Raw genomic sequence first — 25,640 nt, forward strand, 5'->3', positions numbered from 1 at the left:
TTAAGAAAATTACCTAGAATGTACAAGATAAGACATATTGAAGCCTTGTTTTGCGTTTGTTTATCTTTTTTGTTCCTCACGTTAACCACGTGCGTTAACTTTATGTGAAATGCCTTTTTAAAAATTACAATTTTGTATATAACTAGGTCCTAGCTATCTTAAGCAAGCTTAGATAATCATCTTATCATCTTATATATTCTTCATGTCTAAAGGTATAATCTTAGAATGTAAAGTGCATAAGGCTCATATGACTTTCTTATTGTTCTTATGTATATGGTATTGGCTATTTTTTCTTTCCAGACACTAAATATGACAGAGGCAAATAAAACATTGGAAACAGCAAAATCCTTACTGACTGAAAGTGATTATCTAGCTGTTGCCAGCTATCTTGTTATACTCGGTAAGTTGATTGTTTCCCTTGCTTTTTGTTGATGTTTGAATATTGAATTAGTCATGTATTTCGATTTCTATCTTTTTGATTTAGCTCATATATTATTTATACATTATCTGATCAGGTGCAGTTGTTAGCATTTATGGTTTTATTTGTTATGCACATGGACGCAAAAAGATGCATGGTAATGGTTGAATTAGAGAGATATATAAAGTATTATTAAATATATGTAATTGATTATATGGGATTTTATGAAAAAGTAAAATCACAAAAACACTGAACTCCGATGAAAATTCAAATAAAGAAAGTCCCTAATGAAATGTAAAAATAATAAACAGCTGCGCCATGAGCGCATGATACGCCCGACGTCTTGTGTGGAAGTTTAATGCAATAATCATACATAGTTTCTGAGAAAGTTTTAAGCAATAACAATTTACTGTTTTTGGGACACGGCGGGACATGTGAAACCACCCACCCCCAATGTTTTTTTTTACAAATATCACTAAAATAAAATTTTGAATCAAACCAAAAAGTATACAGATCTTAAAATTAATATAACAAAGAAGTGTGTACAGTTTCAAGCAATAATCATAAATTGTTTTTGAGATACGGCGCGACATGTAAAAAAACCCTCCCCCTTTTTTACACAATACTCAATAACTCAAAAATGAAATTTTGAATCATCACCAAAAAGTATACAGATATTAAGATTAATATAACTAAGAAGTGTGTAAAATTTTAACCAATAATCAAGAATCGTTTTTGAGATACGGTGCGACATGTGAAAAAAACCACACCCCTGTTTTTGTTACAAAGTGCCGTAACTCAAAAAGTTTAAATCTTATTTTCACCAAAAAATATACAGATCATTTGACCATCATATATTAAGTTTCATGAAATTTAGATAAGTCGTTCTCAAGGTACGGTGCGACATGTTTAAGCCGGACAGACAGACGGACAGACGGACTGACAGACGGACAGACAGACGGACAGACAGACGGACGGACAGACAGACGGACGGACGGACACCGGACATTTGTATACAATATTACGTCCCGTCAAAAGATTTACGGGCGTATAAAAAGCGCAAACACATCAATCGAATGGATACCAACTGTAAGTTGGCCGGATGCGGCCATTTAACCTTTCCGTGTTTTCGTGTTTTCTCCTTTCACTTTGCAAACTCGAAATCGGGCAATTGAGAAATCGCGAGAACGGGAAATAGAGAAAGCGAAAACTTAAAATCGAATTCCCGTTTTCACGTTTTTTTATTCGCATTTTCGCGTTTAAGCTTTCTTGATTTAGCTTTCCCGATTTCTCGATTTCACAGCGTACTTATTAAAAGTGCTACTAGTGATCTTTACAGTTAGCAAATGGTCTTCAATGGCACGAAAGCAAATACAGACGTACCATGTCTTCATTATTAGTTTTAAGTTAAATGTTAGCTAAGAGATCTTTTGAAAATTTAAAAGGCTTTCAATTTAACAGTGTAATAATTATATTTTACTAAATTGTTTTTTTGTACTTAAAATGGATTTTGTTATCAATTAATTAAAACACAACTAAATATATATAATTATACAGTTATTTACACCACACTAAGGTTCTACATCCTGTCAATACTTATCGTTTGACATTGCAATAGTTCACGTTTTCCTAGAAATGTTACGATGTCTTAACTCTAAATCAATTGGCTGAGTACTGATCAACACTCTCAGATCAGTTCTAACTACTTTGTTTTTTTTCTAGTTTTTTCAGATGTTTTCGTGTTTTTAATTGATCTTTTGGGTCGCCACTGCAAACATGAAACTCTGCCCCATTCTGTGTGTGTCTATTCCCGGTCCCTAGTCAGAAGCTTATAATGTAGTAGTTGTTGTTTGATTATATATATCATACATTATTTCTTTTTTTTATTTCGCAATTTCAATCATATAATTATTAACATTAGCAACAACATTTGAGAAAAGACGGAATACAAGAAGATTATTACTGTTTGTTAAGAATAAACTCATCATAGAAACCAGGATTAAATTTGGTAAACAAAAAATGGGGTGTGATGCTTTAGACATGAGGACAGATTACAAAAACAACATTTCGGTTGAAAACAAAACTTTACGACAAAAGAGATGATTTTAGCTTTCCAATTGTGAACTTTCCATTTCTAAGTAGCAACATTCCAGCAGCACCTGCATACGGGGTATATATCTCCCAATTGATACGATATTCCCGTGCTTGCATTTCCTATCATGATTTTCTTGATAGAGGGTTACTGCTCACAAGGAAGCTATTAAACCAAGAGTTCCAAATGGTGAAGTTGAAATCATCCCTTCGTAAAGTTTACGGACGCCATCACGAGTTGGTTGACCGTTATGGAATAACCGTTTCACAAATGATATCGGATATGTTACTTACGTCGTAACTACAATCCCCTTCCCTTTCATGAATATGACCTACCGAATTAGACTATTTACCGGATTTGTAATCACAAAAGCAACACGACGGGTGCCACATGTGGAGCAGGATCTGCTTACCCTTCCGGAACACCTGAGATTGCCCCTAGTTTTTGGTGGGGTTCGTGTTGTTTATTCTTTAGTTTTCTATGTTGTGTCATGTGTACTATTGTTTTTTCTGTTTGTCTTTTTCATTTTTAGCCATGACGTTGTCAGTTTGTTTTAGATTTATGAGTTTGACTGTCCCTTTGGTATCTTTCGTCGCTCTTTTACAGAATTGTAGATCGATTTTCTGTTTTCCTTCTAGATCATGTTAGTAAGGGGACAAAAATGATCATATCACTTGTAAAAAAGTTTGAATTAATCTATAAAACTTTTTCAGGTGGATATGCAATTTTTCAAAAATAAAGTTTTTTGGTGAAATAGAAAAATATTAACATTTTCCGAACCAAAAACACGAAAGAAAAAATAGAGTTTCATCTCTATAATTTGATTGCAGATGTGCATATGTAGTTTTAAGCAAATTGTTAATATCAATGGAATATTTCGTGTTCTTTATTCAATTATCTCACCTACTTAGCCGTATTGAAGTTTGTGCGATTTCCTCTAAAGACATATTCTTTCATTTTAACCATATTTAGTTAAGTATAATTGGTCGTTAGTATATAAAGTTAAAGATATCGATTCTGTTTAAGTGCAAATTACTGATGATAAGCATTCGGTAATAAGCTGCATTCGATGGTTGATCATGATGACAAATAGCCAGTGATAATCTGCATTCGATTGTAGGTCGCTAATGAGGAATGGAGAACATGAATGTGTCTCCAACGCAATACAAATCATTTTGGTTTTAAGAAATTCTCTGGTTTTAATGTTTTTGTATTTTGCTATTCGAAGAGTCAGACCACGCGACTCCTTCGTGAGTAATCAGTATCATGAAAAAGTTCTATAATACTAGTATAACAAAATTTCGCACCTAACCAATCTGTTAACGGTTTGAAAACCAAGCAGTGAAAATTAGACACACCAATAGTTTATCGGTATTCAAATCTCATCAATCCAATTAGAAGATAAAACTAGATGTAAAAATAACAATCTCAATAAATCGACTCAAACGTTAATGTTTTGTTTCAAAACCGGAGACTTACCTTATTGGATGTTAAGTATTAAACCCTCCGATTGCCGTGTGCTCAAACAACGTCAAAAACAATTTACACGTATGCTTAGGTAATATTACATAATAGAACTTGAAATTGGTTCTATTTAAAGATTATGTTCTATATTTGAGTTTTCCCTATATTCTTCCATTTTTATTCGCAGGTATTATGGCTATATTAGCTAACTCATTTGTCATCTTTGTCCTGCTAAAAGGAGAAGTCAGTTACTACAGAATTCACAAGAAATTGCTTCTAAATATTGCAATAGCAGACTTAATGCTATCACTGATAGCTTTCCCATTCTTTGCGTCTTCTAGCTTTGCAAACCGGTAAGTATGTACCCTTTTTATTACAAATTAGAGACATTCATGCTTTACTATTCATGTTCAAGTCCATTGACAAATAGATGCATGAGTTTTCTTATCATGTTTGGACTTTTTACAGCATTATATACAGAATTGATTTTGATTTTTTTTTCTCGATAAGTGTACCAGTAGCTTGCCAATACATAATTTTTTTTCAAGCAGCTCATTTTAAGTGATGCACAGATATTCTTGATTAAACACAGTTTAAAAAGATGTTTTCATAAAACCTAGCTAGCAAACTTCATCTAAAATAAATCTTAGCATAACAGTGAACAAAAGATAACTTACTTTTACATAACTTTATAAAACGTAATCATTCAATACGCATATGGATTTTAAATAGTCAACTGTAATGGACAAAGTTGAACTTATATTGTTTTGGATATCCTTTTGCCATATACCTCGCCAAGTATGTTACATCCCTAGCTTTCAGATTGTTTGATATTGAGCATTCCCGATAAAATTAAATCTGGACAAGTTATTTGGACGCAACAAAATTTATATGGTTACTTCTGAGTGTTAAGTAGAAATGGCTGCATGTTAACCTGGTTAAAAATTAACTTCGTTAATCTCAAAGTCAAAAAAAAAATTTACATTTCGATCATTATTTTTAGTTCTGTTCAGTGGGAATTCATTCAAAGAAAATTAAGAATGGCAATCAATATATTAATCTATGCAATATGTTGCCAATCATTTTTATTGTTTAGAGGTTTTTTTTATATAAACAAACCTTACAGTGTCACAATTGTCCCTCAATTTTATATTTTCATAATAATAATGTTTTTACTAGGTTTTCGAAAGAAAAGAACACATATATCAAAAATTGCGAAGTACGTCCGGAATGCGGGTTGTGATTGTTAACAGTTTCTATGCAAAAACTTGTAACCCGCTGAATCAATGTTTTTCCAACTTTGATATGTTGATAACAATATGGAGGTCAAGATCGATATTGACGATTTTCACTTTTTTTGTTTACCAGTCAGGAATTATAGTACTTGGTCTATAGTAAAAAATTAAGATGTCGATTCTATATTGTTCATATTCACGTTCGCTCTCAGAAGTAATGTCTTGATAGTTTGAAGAATAAAACGTCATGTCGTATCCTCGCAATTACTTTTCTACCGTTCTGTCAATATTATCAAAATTTCAATATGCTGTTACAGATGACAACATGGTTATTGGTTTGATATTGACGATTTCCATTTTTTTTTTGCCTTTCTTGGGTATTGATCATTGTTCGATTGGCATACAATATGTCAGGTAAAAACACCTTAAAGTATCTGTCAAAATAAAAACAAATGATGACAGTATAGCACATATTTGTCTCCGCTTGACCCTCTTAACTCAGAATCTTTATTCAATGAAATGTTCTCAGTATCTTTTCCTTTTAATGACTTGCTTACCTATTTTTCTATACAAATTTGTTGTTGTTTCTCCGTATCAAAGGACCTTGTCATTGATTGATATCAAGGGTACCATCTGCAATTCTTAAATTCTGTTAAATTCATTGAATTGTCCTCATGTTCTTTAGCATATAATGCTGTTGTGCATTTCTCTTTATGATGTTTTTTATATGTATTAACTTTTGGAGATCCTTCACCATAGCATTGACATTATCCTTGTTTTAATTAGGGGTCACGAATTTGTATCCACAACTACACTCCTTATTTCAATTTATTGCAACTTTCTTACATCATGAACCATATAAACTTTTCTAGTAGTCAGAATAATTTCGTAGTTTACATTACCAAATCAAGGGCTTGCTGTATTTGGGGTACCGTATTTGTATCCGCAACTTCTCCCTAATCCTTTACCAAAATTATATGAGATTATCAAAATCTTTAGACTATAATAGCAAGGGTGCATTTCTTATTTTGTTTATGATCTCAGATATTAATTCAGTATTCTCACCATAGCCTTGAGTTTGCAAGGGGTGCACATTTTTTATCATATTTATAGTAGTCCGTCGCAACCTTTTTTAAAAATTGTATGCGAAATCCTTTGTTAAGTAAAACAAAACTGTTCTTCAATAGCAATAGCTGGTGGTCGAAAGTAAACTCACCACATCATCACTTGAAAAAGTAACATAAAAAATGAAACGAAAAAAAATCTAGATCTGACAATACTACATTATGATTTTGAATATAAGTTTCTAGCGGGACCTTTTTTCCCCTTTTTTAAGATCAAATAACAAATCATTAAAACAAACACAATGATAATTCACTACACAACACTTACCAAAGAGGAAATCCTAGATAATCATAGGTCTGTTCTATGTTCCTTTGTAATTTCAACCAAAGATGATGAAGAACTGGATCTTCCATCACTGTATTGGATACCTAAACTACATAAGTGTCCTTACAAACAACGGTATATTGCTGGGTCTTCCAAGTGCTCCACAAAACCTCTTTCTAAATTATTAACATCTATCTTATCAGCAATCAAAGACGGGCTTCAAAGTTATTGTGAAACTGCCCATTCTAAAGGTGGCGTGAATCGTATGTGGATACTTAAAAATTCCAAAGATCTTTTAGAGTACATACAATCAAACTCTCTTTCATCTTGTAATAGTATTAAAACATTTGACTTTTCTACTCTTTACACAAGTATTTCACATTCCAAACTAAAAGACAAATTGAAAGAGTTGGTATTGCTTTGCTTCATTAAAAAAAGAATGGCCAACGTAGATACAAGTATCTTGTCTTAGGGGGGGATAAATCCTACTTTGTAAAGGATCACTCTGATTCAAACAAAAAATTCTCTGAAACTGATATTATCAAGCTGCTTGATTTCTTGATTGACAACATATTTTTTACGTTCGGAGGACGTGTTTTTCAACAGACTGTCGGCATTCCAATGGGAACAAACTGTGCCCCTCTACTTGCCGACTTGTTTCTTTATTATTATGAGGCTGATTTCATGCAGGAACTTCTTAGGAAGAAAGACAAGAAGTTAGTAATGTCCTTTAACTCTACTTTCCGCTATATAGATGATGTTCTTTCACTAAATAATTCAAAATTTGGTGACTATGTGGAACGCATCTATCCCATCGAACTAGAGATAAAGGATACTACAGATACAGTTAAGTCAGCCTCATATCTTGACTTACATCTAGAAATTGACAATGAGGGTCGGTTGAAAACAAAACTTTACGACAAAAGAGATGATTTCAGCTTTCCAATTGTGAACTTTCCATTTCAAAGTAGCAACATTCCAGCAGCACCTGCATACGGGGTATATATCTCCCAATTGATACGATATTCCCGTGCTTGCATTTCCTATCATGATTTTCTTGATAGAGGGTTGCTGCTCACAAGGAAGCTATTAAACCAAGAGTTCCAAATGGTGAAGTTGAAATCATCCCTTCGTAAAGTTTACGGACCCCATCACGAGTTGGTTGACCGTTATGGAATAACCGTTTCACAAATGATATCGGATATGTTCCTTACGTCGTAAATACAATCCTCTTCCCTTTCATGAATGTGACCTACCGAATTAGACTATTTACCGGATTTGTTATCACATAAGCAACATGACGGGTGCTACATGTGGAGCAGGATCTGCTTACCCTTCCGGAGCACCTGAGATCACCCCTAGTTTTTGGTGGGGTTCGTGTTGTTTATTCTTAAGTTTTCTATGTTGTGTCATGCGTACTATTATTTGTCTGTTTGTATTTTTCATTTTTAGCCATGGCGTTGTCAGTTTATTTTAGATTTCTGAGTTTGACTGTCCCTTTGGTATCTTTCGTCACTCTTTTACTAAGGTGTCAAGACCATGGAAATTTTTATATCAATCTCTGCAATTTTATACACATTGATATCGAAAATATCAGCCGTAAGCCACCATGCGATTTTTGTTGGGGAGAGAGCGCATCGAATTCAGATAAATCGATAATCTAAATTAGCATGCTTTTTTCGTCCTTTTACCTCCATATAAAAACAGTTTGACGCTTAACGAAAGTCAGCTTGATAACGTATTTACGCATTGTGATCACATCCTTGATAACTTCTGCTGAAAGTCAGGCATTATGACTTTCCTAATATATGTTTCTCGAGTCCCAAGGCCCTGATTCCAGATATGCGGAGCTATTATGCAGGTTAAACCAGGCAAAGTGGTGGAAGTTAAATATAGTTATTCTTTACTTCAGGTGGCTGTTTTCCGATATCGGATGTACCTTTGCTGGATTTTGGATATTTTTGTTAGCTCAGAATGATATGAATACTCATGCTGCAATTGCAATTTATCGGTATATCATAATTTGTCAGCCATCTTATGGTGAGTACATATTAATGCATAAACAAAAAAGTGCGAATGCACAATATGTTAAGGGCTTTATTGGATTCATCTGTTTTCATTTAAAATGCTGCAGTTTTAGTTCATTCCTTCAACGACATGATTGGTATGCATTTAACAGTTCGTTATGCTCTAAGATCTATGTTCGTTATGTACAGTCTAACACCTTTGTGTATTAAAATAGGTAAATCAGCGTAAAAAGTAAAATCACAAAAATACTGAACTCCAGGGAAAATTCAAAAAGGAAAGTCCCTCGGTCACACCTTACAGGATAGCATGAACGGAAGACTAACGGATGAAAATAAAAGTCGTCCGTTGACAAAATTGTTAATCCGTTCGGAGTCCGTTGATGTACTGACCGAATAAAACGGACGTGTAACGAATGCATAACGGACACACACCGGATATGCAACGTACGAGAAACGTAGACGTACCGGGCAGAACGGATGTCGAACGTTCATCCAACGGACGAGTACTGCATAAAACGGACACCTAACGGAAGCGTTCCGGATAAAACGGATCAACAAAATATACGGAAAAGTAAAGGCGATAATAATAATAAATGTAAATCGCATAAATATTCAAAATATTTCTGTGTAAAAAGTAAAATCACAAAAATACTGAACTTAGAGGAAAATCAATTCGGAAAGTCCATTATCACATGGCAAAATCAAATAACAAAACGCATCAAAAACGAATAGTTTTAATTTGTTCTTCAAAATGTCGCCAAAGGGCAGTGTCTGGCATGAATAAGAGCTACTTTATTGTAAAGATTTGTCTTTACTCTAAGATCGATTATGAATAATAAGAATTCATAAACCTTAAGAAATCTGACTTACCAATAATTTGCATTTATCCGTTTCTCATTCGTTCAACATCCGTTTTATCCGTTAAATGTCCGGTAGAAGTCCGTTGGTGAATTTATCTTCCAGACCTCCAACGGATGTTTAACGGACACGTAACGGATACCAAACGGAAACGAAACGGACGAGTACCGTACAAAACGGACGCTTACCGGACGTTCAACGGACATTTCATCCGTTGGACGTGCTTTCAAAGTTTTGAACATGCTCAAAAATTTCCACCGGACAGAACGGACGTCGACGGATAAAACGTTCGATAAACGGACATGCAACGGATATGGCCGGACGTCTAACGGATAAGGACGGACGTCTAACGGACATGAACGGATTGAAAAAAAAGTTATCCGTTAAGCATCCGGAAATTGATGAGACTGTCATCAAAGTGAGAGGGTTAGCGCTATAAAACCAGGTTTATTCCACCATTTTCTACATTTTAAAATGCCTGTACCAAGTCAGGAATATGAGAGTTCTTGTCCATTCGTTTTTGATGCGTTTTGTTATTTGATTTTGCCATGTGATTATGGACTGATTTTCCTCTAAGTTCAGTATTTTTGTGATTTTACTTTTTAAGGTGTGACCGAGAAATAATCAAATAGCAATATCAAAAGCACAAACACATCCAACACATCATACAAATGTATGACAACTGTCATATTCATGACTTTGTACAGGCATTTGGCTGGTTTAATTTACGAAAGGGGTATGTCTATCTCTGTTTCTCAAATTAGTCGATTGATCAATGTTTGCTTCACGTCCACTAGCAAACACAGCACGTATGTTCATGACGAGAACAAATTGAGTATGTAAACATCCCAGAGAATCGAATGGAATAATTACTTTGACAAGTGTTCACTGCCGATTGGAAGAACAAACGCGATCGTATTTCTAATATAGATTCACCCTATGGGTGCTGTTTCTTAATATAATATTCCATTTCTTTAATGTATCAATTCTTATTATTTTTCAAAATAGTTTCCGGTATTTTGTATATTTCTATAAAACAAAATAATAAAAGTGATGTATTTACTTCGTTACTTTTATTTAAACTCATTCACATTCAACAACAAAGTTGAGATGAGCTTCCGGGTAATGTCAATGATACAGCGAACAAAACACACTGTGACACCAAGATCAACATGCATACAGTATTCAACAATAAACAAGTGTATCTGCCACGAGACCAGTAAATTTGTTGAATTGTTATGCGAAACGTGAATCTAAATACAAAGAATCAATTTAAAGTATCTATGGATAAAATTGAGAATGGAAATGGGGAATGTGCCAAAGGGACAACAACCCGATCATAGAAAAAAACAACAGCAGAAGGTCACCAACAGGTCTTCAATGTAGCGAGAAATTCCCGCACCCGGAGGCGTCCTTCAACTGGCCCCTCAACAAATATATACTAGTTCAGTGATAATTAACGCCATACTAATTTCCAAATTGTACACAAGAAACTAAAATTAAAATAATACAAGACTAACAAAGGCCAGAGGCTCCTATTTTGGAACAGGCGCAAAAATGCGGCGGGGTTAAACGTGTTTGTGAGATCTCAACCCTCCCCTATACCTCTAGCCAATGTAGAAAAGTAAACGCATAACAATACGCACATTAAAATTCAGTTCAAGAGAAGTCCGAGTCTGATGTCAGAAGATGTAACCAAAGAAAATAAACAAAATGACAATAATACATAAATAACAACAGACTATTCCTAAAGTAATGAACTAGAGCAGTTCTCGATCGGACACACACTCCATAATCTAGTATATCATAAGAGCATAAACCTGAAGCACGGGGAGGCACTCTACTGCCTCCACACGTCACTAAAGACAAACCCTTTTTGGAACAGTTTTATCAAGTAAGACACCTTAAAATGCTTAATATTTGGTGAAAATATTTAATTGAATAAGCATATTTTCTCTCTTTTTTAGCTCACCTGGCATTGGACCAAGTAAGCTTTTCTCATCACTTGTCGTCCGTCGTCCGTCGTCGTCCGTCGTCGTCGTTACCTTTTACAAAAATCTTCTATGAAACTCCTGGGCCAAATCCAATCAAACTTGTCCATAATCATCATTGGGGTATCTAGTTTAAAAAATGTGTGGAGTGATCCGACCGAAATGGCCGCCATGACTAAAAATAGAACATAGGGGTAAAATGTAGATTTTGGCTTATAACTCTGAAACCAAAGCCTTAAGAGCAAATCTGACTTGGGGTAAAATTGTCAAAAAAGTCTGCCCTGACATTTGCAAATGAATCGGAAAACCAGTTGTTGGGTTGCTGCCCCTAAATTGGCAATTTTAAGGAATTTTGGCTGTTTTTTGGTTATTAACTTGAATATTATTATAGATAGAGATAAACTGTACACAACAATAATGTTCAGCAAAGTAAGATCTACAAATAAGTCAATATCACCAGTCAGTTGACCTCTTAAGGAGTTATTGCCCTTTATAGTCATTTTTTACCAGTTTTTTTAATTTTGTGTAATCTTGTACAAAAATCTTCTCTTCTGAAACTACTGTGCCAAATTTAACCAAACTTGGCAACAATCATCATTGGAGTATTTAGTGTAAAAAATGTGTGGGGTGACCCGGCCAACCAACCAAGATGGCCGCCATGACTAAAAATAGAACATAGCGGATTTTGGCTTATAACTCTGAAACCAAAGCATTTAGAGCAAATCTGACTGGGTTAAATTGTTAATCAAGTCAAGATCTATCAGACGAATCAGACAACTGGTTGTTGGATTGCTGTCCTGGAATTGGTAATGTTTATGGAAATTTTACCGTTTTTGGTTATTATCTTGAATATTTTTATAGATAGAGATAAACTGTAAACAGCAATAATGTTTAGCAAAGTAAGATCCACAAATAAATCAACATGACCAAAATAGTCAGTTAACCCCTTAAGGAGTAATTGCCCTTTATAGTCAATTTTTTACAATTTTCATAAATTTTGTAAATTTTTACAAAATATTTTCCTCTGTTCCTAATTGGCCAAGTTCATTATAGATAGAGGTAATTGTAAGAAGCAAGAACGTTCAGTAAAGTAAGAACTTCAAACACATCACCATTACCAAAACACAATTTATTCATGAATTTATCTGTGTCCTTTGTTTAATATGCAGAGAGACCAAGGTGAGCGACACAGGCTCTTTAGAGCCTCTAGTTATAATTTCTTCTTATTTTGTATGAGACCACAAAAATCAGTATCTTCGATAGTATTTGTTTTGCAATTCTTATCATGAATTTTTTTTACTATCAATATAGTCAATTTATATGGTTGTTGTTTACACTGAAGCTAATATAACAAAGTGTATTTTGTGGTTAAAAATGATAATTAAAAGTGGAATTTATGTCACTGACATTTTTTTTTTGGAAGACATTATCCTTTGGTTGATCGTTTTAGGTTTTCTTTATTACGTTGTTCCGTTTGTAATACAATAACAATACTACAACCACAGTTCAGTCTTTTTGACTTATTACACTTATTACTAACTTTTAAATGTGCGATATGACGGCAGGAACTTAAGGTTCTAATGGTGCAAACATTATATTCCCTTCTGATTCAACTTTGTTGTGTTATGTGTTTTTTCGTCATTTTGTCATCATCATGGCAATGGATGCATGATTGGTACTTTTTATGTTCTTGTTTCGATTGCGCCCTTAGTATCTATTATTTATGGAAATAACAAGCTGCTTAAAGCTACAAATGACACGGCTATTTAAGGTTATTTAATGTTACATCTTTTTTCAAAATTATAATCGGAATTCTGTGATTGTATAAAAACCATTTTTTTTATTTTTTTCTATTTTTGTCATCATTTTTTCCTGTTTGCCATTGTGATATTGGACAATGCCGCCCATCAGCTGCGATTTTGGTTCAATGAGGGTATAATCTAATTGTTGTATACAGGTGTTCAAGGAAACCTCATTGTAACAAGTATAAAGCAAAAAATCATTTGTGTGAAATCATATAGAATTATATCAACTATAAACGAATCGAGACCGGTTAGCAAATCCTTCTCGGACATTATCAGATATTATTCCAAAATAGGATCAAGTAGCAATTATCAGAGACATCATGTTCAAGATAAAACCGGTTAATATATCAGATATACATAATGAACATGTGAGGGATCTATTAAAAAGCTAAAAGTTCAAGAGTGATAGATCAACTAATTTATGATTGTGATCGTTCACAAAGTTTCTTTAATATTGGCAAATTATCACTTCATCAGTCTACAATGCAAATATAGGAAATACAATCATAAAGAGAGGTGTCAGGCCAATTAAAGGCAAATGTTAAAGTAACTACGACAACGACTGATCGTTAGTGTACTGAATTGTTCCTTTTTATTTTATTAATTTTTTGGTGTAAAACCGACTCCGGTATCGTCCCATTGTATGATACATATATCGTAAAAAACAAATGTGTCATACAAGCAATATGTATACGTAAAGTAAAGTATCGTTCCCTTGTCTAGACAAACAATGAATCAACAAAACAGGAAGCATTAAAAATATACCCTCAACACTAAATTTTCTAACTAAATTTTAAAGACACATATTAACGAGGTTCCTCACATTTTAAAACTCTACCTTCTTCGTTAACAAAATCAACGAAACAACCACTGGTTTATAGGATTGTGGATAATAATGAAAAATCAGTACGAAAATAATGACAATTATTATATGCAGCAAAACAATCCAGCTGATATAAGTTTAGCCAAGCTAAATAATGTAGTATCAAAGAAAGAATGCAATTACTAAATACTTTCTTTCCATAAAAATAATTCTTTCTTTCTTTCAGTTTTTGGTTGTTACCTTATTTTGGCTTCTTACTCGATTTCTAAATTTAAACATCAGTAAACATCTGTTGTCTTAATTTACAAAACTATGAACAATTGCCATTCAGGGAGGTTTAGCTATATATGAAACTAAGTTTAACCAACCCCTTGTTTGTCTGTACCAAGATATGAATATTCTATTCGTTACGTTGGCTGATAACGTCAAGAAATATGTTTGTCAGGTTGTAAGCACCTATATTAGGGCTGTTGTTCTTCACAAACTCTTGAATAGTGTAATACTACAGTACTAGATATGTTTGCGACGCTTTTCAATAAATAACATGTAAATGAAACATGTCTAGTCTTGTTTAAAGTTAAGATAAGCCATCTGCCATTTAGCCTAAAGATATTAGACGCAATGACAACACTACAATATATAGAGATTAATACATGGCCTTTTTCATATCAGCCTGGGTATCATCCCGAGACCCCCATATCAGCCCGAGACGGAGTCGAGGTGCTGATATGGGTCGAGGGATGATACCCAGGCTGATATGGAAAAGGCCATGTATTAATCACTTTATCATATACTTCCGACAATAGTTTTATGTAAGGCAAATAAACAAATGCAATAACTAAAACAGTCAAAATCTTTATAAAGAAAATAAATTATGAATCAAATATACTATAATTGTCCAACAACAGCATCACTACCTCCTTACATATGTATGGTAACATTTCCTATAGAGGCATTTTGAAACATTGAAAATTTGGAAAAGTTTTATGATCATTACTAATCCATGTTTGTTGTACTATAAAATAATTCATAATTGTCAATGGCATTTGTTAGCAAGTACTATACTATCCCCATAAAAGTTCCCGTAAATTTCGACGTCGTCATAAAAACATCTGACGTCACAATGGAAAAGTAAACAACCGATACCGGAAACACCGGAAGTAACTTGCACGAGAGGCACTATTATGGGTTTTGTGCACGAGATGCACATGATATGGGTTATCAGCCCGGGTGGGAAATTATGACTTGTGTACTTCCGCTCATTACACATATGCAAAAGCTATCATATCAATGCTAAGTATATGATAAATATATATAATCAATAAGTCGATTGTTTATTCAAACATAAAATAATTAATATCGTACATGTTTTTAGTTCTAGAAAGAGGAAAGGTTTCACTCGATTTTGAAAGTGATAGGCCATTGTGGTATATAGGCCCTATCTCTTTGACATTCTAATCAAGATCCAAAGGCTTTTTTTGTATTTTCCAGAATACTATTTGAAGAGAAAACATGCCAGTTTCTACATCCTGGGTACTGTTTGGGGTCATACTTTGCTTTTCACTGGTTTACCATTAGTTGGTTGGAGTAGATATCAACAAGAAGCCTTCGGAACTTCATGTACTATAGCCTGGGATGACAACAGGCCCGCAGAATTGGCTTATAATATAGTGATAATAATTGCATGTTACTGTGTACATGTTGCTATCTTTATCTTCTGCTATTACAAAATAATAAATGAGTTTTCCTCCGCTAAGCGATGTCTTGATCGTCTGAGGGAAGAAGTGATTACTGACAGAGAAACACTTAGACTTGAACTGATGTTAAAATACCACAAAGTAATGACATACAGAAAGGTTACTGTGGTAAGTTCATCTATATATGTGTGTATATGTTCCTAACCATATGAGTATTTGGACCATACGCGTATTGGCATGGCCATATGCGTATATTCATATGATCCAACCGTTCGCGTATGGTCGGACCATATGAGTATAATACTCGTTTGGTTATTAACGGGCCGGACCACATGAGCATTTGAACCATATAGATATATTTTTTATTTCAAATTACATTATTAACGTTTCAATAATACAAAAAAAAACTTATCTAAAAAAACAATGATGCTCACATGACAATTTATTAATTTTATAATCCAAAAACTACGTAAAAATTAAGCATTGATGCCATAGTTAGTTTTAATCGCTAGTTACATTCTTGCATGTAAGCTTGGTGTGACATTCACTTTCAAACGGTATCATAACTTTTTTGCATTTGCAAGAAATTTGTACACGATACTTTACATTTACACCTTTTGCTTGCGAGTGAAAATCTAGCCTTTTTGCAGCTGCGTACAGTGATACCGAGGTATTTTGCCATTCTGGTGTCAACGGTGTTTTTAAGAAGATGTAGATCTAAAATATCGTAAAATGACTGCAATACACCATATTCACAAGTCAAATTAAATAAACTATGTTACTTTCCAGTGAGTTCATTAAGAAATTTTTGGATTTAATTTTTTAGTCGACATATTGCCATTCACTCGTAATAACAAATTGGTAATGACCATTGGTAATGACCATCGGTAATGACCATCGGTAATGACCATCGGTATAAATTTGACAATGAAGTAAAATTAACTATATGAAACTTCTTATTTTTATTTAGCTTATCTTATTATTTATATAATATAATAATAAAATTACCTATATGATAGCGTCTTTTAACTGAACGGTCATACCATATGAAGAGTTTAGAAGTATTAAAAGTAAAACTGTAACAGAGTGTTAATTACCCCGACCATACGCGTACGGTCGGACAAAACGCGTATGGTCGGACAATATGAGTATATACCCGTATGGCCATGACTATACGCGTATGGTCCAAATACTCATATGGTCCGGAACATATACATATTTATTTTTGTCTGTATGTTTGTAGATAAGTTTGTATGTATGTATGTTTAATTAATAAAATACCAAACAAAGATATAAGGCTTATAATATGATATTTGTAAAAATTGAAGTGCCTAAAAGATAACACTTTACACTCGATTTCTGACTTTTGAACACCGGTATACTACTGTTGCCGTTATTTACCACAAATACCATGTTCTATCAAAAACCAAAGACATACAGAGGAAAAACAACAACGATTAAATGCATCATTTAAATAGCCTGACCTGATTTAGATGTAAAATTTGTCGGGATAAAACCAGATTTCAGTGTGCAGATAAAATGTAAATCTTATTGTACTTGACATTTTTTCATTTCATGTAATGTAGTTCTATAAATCACAATCGTATACAGTTTAAAAATAAATCACAATAACCTCAATAATACAATACGCTTTATTACCTGTTAAAATATTTAATCAATTCAAGACTTCAGAAATATTCTATGGACATTACAACTGTCTACTTTCTAATGCGTTTAGCTTTTCAAACTTATGATAAAGAGGGTACATGTTGAAGCTTAGAAAACAAATCCGGGTTACAAACTAAACCCGCGGAGAAAACATCAACTAGAAGAGGAAACAATGAAGTAAATTTAACTATGTGAAACTTCTTATTTTTATTTAGCTTATCTTTTTATAATAATATAATAATAAAATTACCTATATGATAGCGTCTTTTAATTGAACTGTCATACCATATGAAGAGTTTAGAAGTATTAAAAGTAAAACTGTAACAGAGTGTTAATTACCCCAACCATACGCGTACGGTCGGACAAAACGCCGGAGTGTTGATTACTGGGCTGGTGATACCCTCGGGGACGAAACGTCCACCAGCAGTGGCATCGACCCATTAAAAAAATGATGGGTTTTGTGGCTAGCCAAACCTCCGAGCTTTATGGCAATGTTAAACATAGAAAATAGACAGGGGTGTTACTCAGACCCACGTTTAACAAATGAACAGAGGCTTCCTGTATTTGTTTTAAAGGAAAACACGTTATTGACAGAATAAAACAAATACAGTTAGTTCAAAAGTATACCGAAGATAACTTTTGCATTGTAATTTTAGAAAATGTATATTTAATAAAGAGCAATACGAGGTATTCGTAAATGAGCACATACTGCCTTCAACAATAGACTAAAATATATGTAGTATGTGAGGAGTTGTATAATAAGTATAACAGTTACAAGAACATTGCATTTTGAAGAAAAATGGTAGATCGGTGAATAACCTTCTTTGACATGTTCAGTTATCCTCGATGGTAATATATTGTAATTACATTTTCTTAGCTTATTATAAAGAGGGGAAAAGATAAATATCTCATTAACGTCAGGCATGGAACTTCGTGATTTTAACAATGATGCCAAATTGACTGATGTGAAATTGTATTATCTACCACAGTCTGTATTTGTCAAGGCAAATCAATGAATTATACAATGACAGCAAATAAATTATAAAAAAAGGTGTAGTAGTCGTCTGGGATATCAATCGAAAATGTGTTGTAACGTAATCTTTACGATTCTTAGTCCCCCTCTACAATTCCTAGGATTTAACAAGTTTTTCTAATGAATATTTTTATTCTGTCCGGTGAATGACAACTGTATAAAAAAAGAAGTAATTAAACGTCATTTGAACTCGGATTGATATTTGTTTCATTGGCAACCATCTCCTTATTTTTATATAAGACGTGTTTTGAAAATATAATACGCCTTTCAACATACACTTGAGACTCAAATTTAGCAAACTAAATGAATTGATTGAACTAGGAGGGAATCTATGTTATTCTTTGATTACTTGTAATACTGAGCTAGTGGTGAATTTTACAAGGCGGTTAGCCTATCGTGTTTGTTTTTGGCTATCGATTCTTAATGTTATTGCTTAATTAATAGAAAATATTGAAAGGGTCTTTAATATTTAGAAAAAGGTAATAAAATTATACCCGTGAGTCATTAATAAAGAAAACAACCTTTCTGTTTATAATGAATACAGATTAAATCTTCTATTAAACGGAAAACATATACAGATAAAAACAATCTGTAACTGAGATCTACTTTTACATCAAAGAATGGTATTGTTGTTCTATTTTCCTTTTTTAAACATTTTATTTTAACAAGATATCTTGGCATAAAATTCGAAACACATTACCCCTAAAACCCTTAAATGATCACTTTCTAAAATATAGTAAAGAGAACTCTCACAGAATATTTCTTTAAAGTATCTTTTCAAATATTTATTTTCAAACATATATATTAAGGGGTTTGTAAGAAAAACTGATATTTACACTGTATTATCTTCCGAATTAATATGCATTATTAATATCTTATTTCAGGCCTCTTTGGCAATGGTTGCTGCCTTTATGATAGCTTGGACGCCTTATGCCATACTTGGTGCGTATGTTATGTACGATACTAATGTTCCAGCTTGGGTTTTACTTACACCAACGATGTTTGCAAAAAGCAGCACTGTTCTCAGTCCATTATCCTGTGCCTTGTTCAGCGGTAGTTTCCGAACAGCAGCAAAACAGATTTTTTGCAAAAACGAGGAAGTATTGGATGAAGTACAGAAGGGCAGTGTTCTTCTTCCTCTCGCTTCGAATCCTTCTTCTCATAAGTTTGTTCAAAAGTAAGAATAGGGGAAACCGGCTTAAAATCACAAAAGTTATTTGGTCACATGACATGTAGAATATAAAAACCAATTAGTAAAATTTACAAAAATCAGGTATTGCGTTATGTCTATACATGTGGATAATAGAATTACACCACAAACTGTGTGCGAATAATTGGATATTTTCAAAAATATGATTGTTGTAGTTAATATCTTATAATCATTGGATTTGAAGCGAAGACATTTTTTTGAATATTAATTGAAGGAGATAGAAAAATAATGGAAAAGAGAGATAACCTGGCAAATCTAACACTGGGTTTTGTCATTCTTCGATTGTTCATTTTTGGGGTAAATTACTGGGTTCAGACTAATGTAGTATATAACTTCAATCGATTAGCTTGACGTAGGTTAGGGTATTGACAGTGATTTGTATTTGGTATTTATTTAAAGATTTGCCTCATACTTGTAAATGCTGTTGATGAATTTGTCTTTCGGTCAAACAGATTCCTGAAAGAAATAATTTATATTTGTTTTAATTTTAGGGATATGCATCTCGATCATGAAGAAACTAAACATATTTGATTTTTGATTTTTATATCTTTCAGAGAGGTAAGTGTGACACTGTACAAAGGTGAATTGACAATCAACGATATTTTTGTTGGAAATTTCGACAATATGGAGTTATAAGAATATATAATACGTTATGGACCAGCATTTAACTGAATTTTCCTGATTTTGCTCACTTGACCAAAAGAGTCAATTATTTCATTTATTATTTGGTGGTCTATATTTTTGGATGAGTTACTATTCAAACTTGGCTTTTATTGGAGTTAAAAAAAACATATATTTTCTAGGTTAGTAATGGAAATATACAATAACAGTTAGTGAGAACTTGAAAGACAATTTCAAATTTCATATAGAGTAGACCAAAAAGAACTGAACCATGTGTTTTAATGTTAGATTGTTGTCTTTTTATGACAGATTATGAGCGGTTGTCGTTTGTTGCTGCACAGGAATGTCCATTTATCATTGTTTTAATTGTTATGTAATCAATATGGTATGCTTCACTTTTTGTCATGTCGGGGCCTTTTATAGATGACAATACGGTTTGAGTTTTGTCATTGTTGAAGGTAGTACTGTCAACATATATTTGTTCCGCCTAACAGAAGTTCCAATGGAAACTTTGTTATGATCATTGTCAAAATATTCTATACCATTTATTCCGTTAGGAACATATACTGTAATATTTATTCCTATGGAAATACTATTCTAGAATATATTTTCCTTTTGGAACTTATATTATGAAGGAACTTCTATTCCGTGACAGTACGGTGATCTAATATAGATGTACATTTTTGTAGTTGATTACATGCATTTGTTTGGATACTGGGGGATTGTTGTCCCTTTGGGATATATATACCACGTTTCCTTAATTATTTTTTTTATTAACATGATATATATGTAATATACAAGGCATACATCCACAATGATTTGTTTAACCTTTATTGTGTATAATGTATATAGACTTTTTACTTTTGTCGTGTTAGACAGTATCATGTTGGTTTATTATTCTTGTATTATATATATCATCATGCTATATGTATGTATGTTGGTTCCAAATAAGTGTTAAAAGTAAAGCATTAAAAAGGATGTATAAACATACATTTCGAGAATGTAACACATATATGTCTTTTTTACGAAGTGTATGTTTTGTTTTTGGGGAAAATTGCATGTCCATTCAGTAATCTTACACATCAAAGATAATTTGAAATTTTATTTTCAAATACATTCTTTACGTGCCAGATCATTCAAATACAAACATAGAATTTATTGCTTTTCGATAAACAACTATGAAAGCATAATTTATTTTAGAATAGGATTGACCTAGTTTTATTTGTAGTATATCTAAATTTTGTTTTTCCTCACTCTAAAACTGTTTATTATTAAAGATATAAAATTCGTAAATGGTATTCAAAAGTTTTCTTAAATTAGTCGCGTTCAAAATTCTAATTATGTGTGGAAACTGTGAATTTTAAATTTGTTCCAATGCAAACAAAAATGTTCCTTTAAATCCCAAGGTTACTAATTTCTAAACACATGTATATAAGTTATTAACGTTGTTGTATAGTGAGTGTTGCAAATACGTTGTTATATACACGAGCGAATCCAACAAGTTGAGATATATACACACCATACAATGTTGTTAAAGGAATGTCACCATGTAAAACAGATAATTGAAAAATCATAACTTTTGTCGTAAATTATAGTGTTAATCTTCCTATTACAGATGCAGGTTTAGCATGAATTTACTGAAATTTGCAGCTTTTTTCTTACTTCTTATTACAATGATGTCTATTTTGCAACCTACTGCAACTAATAAATCGCAAAAACAGAAGAAAAAAAACAGTCTGAGAGTAACATCAGCTGTTTTAGAAGTGTACATAACAATCTACTTTTCGTGAGCCATATTAACTTCAACTTTGTACTTGTTTGACTTTATAATTATTTTGATCTGAGCGTCACTGCTGAGTTTTATGCAGACAAAATGCGCATCTAGCGTATTAAATAATAATCCTGGTAACTTTGGTAACTATGTCATGGTCAAGTCCGGTTTGATGACTAAAAAGGTCAGGATCAGGATGACTCACTATTTGACGTGTTTATTACGATTCATGTGGTGAATAACATCAATGCCGAGTATTGTAATGTTAAGGTTAATAAGCTCTATTTGATATTTTGGCTCTCAATTGTGACGACTCAGTTTATGCACTATTTGTTTTATTTACTTTAAACTAAGCTAATAATACAATGACAACTTGCGTGGATCTAGAAAATTCATCCCCAAAGCAAAGGTTAATATTGAAATATACGATAGAAGAGATGATTTTCCTGCAGGTAATTTTCCGTTTTTAAAAAGGTGACGTTCCTTTGGCAACATCGTTTGGTGTTTACATTTCTCAACTTGTTCGATTTTGCTCGCGTATAATTTTACAAAAGAAATCTCCTTATGACTGAAAAATTATTACACCATCATGGTTTCCGATATCTCAAACTTGTCACAAATTTTAAATAAATGTTAGCAATGCTACAAGAACATCATTCGTAAATATAAATCAACGTGTAAAAATCCTACATGTTCAAGTATGGCACATCCCATTCTTTATGTTAATGTTCTATTCAAAACACCATCATGTCGTCTTCCAACTTAAAAGCTAACAAAACCTTAATAAACAGACTTATGCACAAGGGACCAGGATATAGTTACGATACTGGTAACTGTCTATAAATATTGATTCAATCAAAGGATCTATGCATCGGAAATAAACATGTGTATTCTAAAACTAGTTTTTTGCATGGTACGAGTCATCTTCTTCTCGCATACTTTATGATTCCATGATAATTAAAACATTAACAGGAGGGATTATGGTAGATTAACAGTTGATGAAGACAAAATCTTTCAATCACATCATTTGCTGACTAATTTATTATATTTCTTATTCTAACATCAGACTAACAGATATTAGACTGAGTTTAACTGTGTATTCTCAACTTATTAGATATTTTAGAGCTTGCAGCTCCTACTCAGACTTTGTAAAACGTCACCAGTGTCTGAGCAGAAAGTTGATGAACTAGGGGTATGTCAAAGAACGTATCGTCCTTTTTCTAAAAAAAAAAGTTCATCGGAAGGTACCAAGACCTTGTTTCAAATATTCAGCAACAACTTCACAACTAATACATTATGGTTTTGATGTATAGATTCTGCGAACTGACGTTGTTTATCATCTTAATTACGTGTAATATTGTTCTTTTATTTGTCTTTGTTGTATTATTAATATTACTTTTACTGTTTGGTGTGTTTTCTGTGCTATCCATTTGACGTGGCTCTGTACTTATACATCCGGTCAATGTGTTTGTGTTTGTACTACCTTTCATTTTTCTGGTGAATTTTGTGCGTGTGACTTTTTGTGTTTTTGTGGTACATATGACGTGGCTCTGTACTTTTAAAGATCCCGCCATTATTTTATTGTTCTATTATCATTTTGAAAATACTTTGAACGACAATATTATTTTACTCGGGTACGGGTATTAACCATATGTGAATTCTTAAAAATTCCAAAGAACTTTTGAATAATTATACAGCTCGGTCTTTTCTGAAACTATTTCTAACAAAACTTTTTGATTTTTTTAACCCTGTATATCATCATTCCCCATGTGAAATTATTAAAAAAAAAATGAAAATACTTTGTACGACAAAATTATTTTATATTTCTTCCTGTGTGATGTTTACATTTTCTGACGTCAAACACGCAAAACAATGAATGGGGTTGTTATATTTTATAGATGATATTTGTGCGTCTTTGTTAAATATTTGTTTATTTTGAGATTGTGACACATAGTAGGGTGCCCAATCAACAAATTTTATCGATTTGCCTTAACGGAATAACACACGGCTATATTGTATATCACTGATAAGAGGAGAACAAACCTCATCGAAATATCGTTGTCGTCGTTGTCTGTCGTTGTCGCGTTTTTTTAAATCAGGGTCAAAGGTCATAGCAAAAATTTCAGAAAAATGCAGTCACTTTTAGAAAGCTGGTTTCTCCTACACATATGCGTTTGGAGCAAAGTAAAAACAACTCATTTATAAAAATATATCTTTTGTATCTACATTTAAAACTTATTTTATATTTTTATCCCCAAAAAATGACTTAAGATTGACTTTTTTGCATATAGGGTGTTTTGAAATTTTCAAAGAGCTGTTAAATGACAGTGACCTTGACCTATTTCAAATTCTAAATTTGAATTTTTTGTATTTAATTCATTCCAAGTAACATCTAAAGATGTTTTTTTAGATCTTAACTTTTAAAATAATTTGTCGAAAATAAAATGTGTTTTTCGTCTTTTGATAGTCAGGTGTTCGTCAATTTCTAGGTAAATACCAAACTTCTTTCATTGGTTGTGAAAGAGTATATATAAATGATTTGTTTTGAAATTTGTGTAACATTAACGTCAAAATTGGTTGAATATGAAGCTCTGTGTATAGCTTTGCTTTACAGAAGTAAAAATTAATGCAACCGGAGAAAAAGGGGGGTTAAAGTTATAAAAACAAAACGTCTATTAGAAATAGGTAAAACACCCCATCCTACATATACAGATGACTAAATGAGAAACAATTGACTATGATGTTTACAAGTATTCCAAAAATAAAATATGGGAGAGGGTTATGTACAGCACAGATGTATTTTACAAACAAACAACAAACAAAAAAGGCGTGAGAAACCAAAGGGACATTATAAAATAAAGACAAGCTGACAACACCATTGCAAAAACACGAAAAAAGAACAAATGCAAATAAAAAATTATGATCGAAGCTGTATTAACTACTACGTTGAATGGTCTCCTGTGGTTTAAGCCCACCAACCACGGCAAGGTCATAGACCATACGGCAGGGTTTTTTTTACATATCTTTCCCCACTAGATAGATTATTACTATATTTCCAACGATTTCAAAATTGAGTAGATGTTATATTTATTGTTTAGAAAAGATACTGGACTGCTTAATTTTCATTCAATAGCTAGAAATGAATCATAAGTTACAAAAAGAAAAATGAAAGCTTATACATCTACATCTTCGTAGTCATCAATGTTTCTAACTGCAACCAGATGAGTATTTGCATTTTAATAAATGTTATTTGCCTGACATGAGCATAAATCTGTACATGATAGATTTTGTTCGAAACAAATGCAAATTTAATCTTGTAGAAATTCATATGACGTCTGACCTTCGAGATAGAAAGGAACAAGTCATTCTTCTTTTCCCATCCTAACTTAAGAGGAGAATGTAGTATAGTTTTGCTATATGGGAAGACATCAAATTTATGTCTGGAGTGAAGCTCTTATTACATATTGTTTAAAAGTAAATTTACAAGGATGAATTTGACAAGGGAGAAATTATAAATTGTAAAATTGACAATGGAAAT

General features: G+C 32.8%; 1 protein-coding gene across 1 annotated transcript; it reads left to right on the forward strand.

Annotated features, from left to right (window-relative positions):
• The first annotated feature begins 309 nt into the window (after positions 1 to 309).
• Positions 310 to 23,000, forward strand: LOC139515439 (rhodopsin, G0-coupled-like). Its single transcript, XM_071305008.1, has 6 exons — positions 310 to 400; positions 4,162 to 4,327; positions 8,511 to 8,638; positions 15,594 to 15,967; positions 19,385 to 19,677; positions 20,265 to 23,000. Exons 1-6 carry the CDS (start codon positions 310 to 312, stop codon positions 20,344 to 20,346), a joined length of 1,134 nt encoding a protein of 377 aa, XP_071161109.1. The 3' UTR covers positions 20,347 to 23,000.
• Positions 23,001 to 25,640: the final 2,640 nt, after the last annotated feature.

The sequence above is a fragment of the Mytilus edulis genome, chromosome 3 (genome assembly GCF_963676685.1).
Source record: "Mytilus edulis chromosome 3, xbMytEdul2.2, whole genome shotgun sequence".
Lineage (NCBI taxonomy): Eukaryota > Metazoa > Mollusca > Bivalvia > Mytilida > Mytilidae > Mytilus > Mytilus edulis.

Bases quoted from the DNA above. Each gene is read 5' to 3' on its own strand.
- LOC139515439 (XM_071305008.1), top strand. From the start codon at position 310: ATGACAGAGGCAAATAAAACATTGGAAACAGCAAAATCCTTACTGACT. The intron at 401-4,161 runs GTAAGTTGATTG...TTTTATTCGCAG, and splicing joins CAGCTATCTTGTTATACTCG to GTATTATGGCTATATTAGCT. The intron at 8,639-15,593 runs GTGAGTACATAT...TGTATTTTCCAG, and splicing joins AATTTGTCAGCCATCTTATG to AATACTATTTGAAGAGAAAA.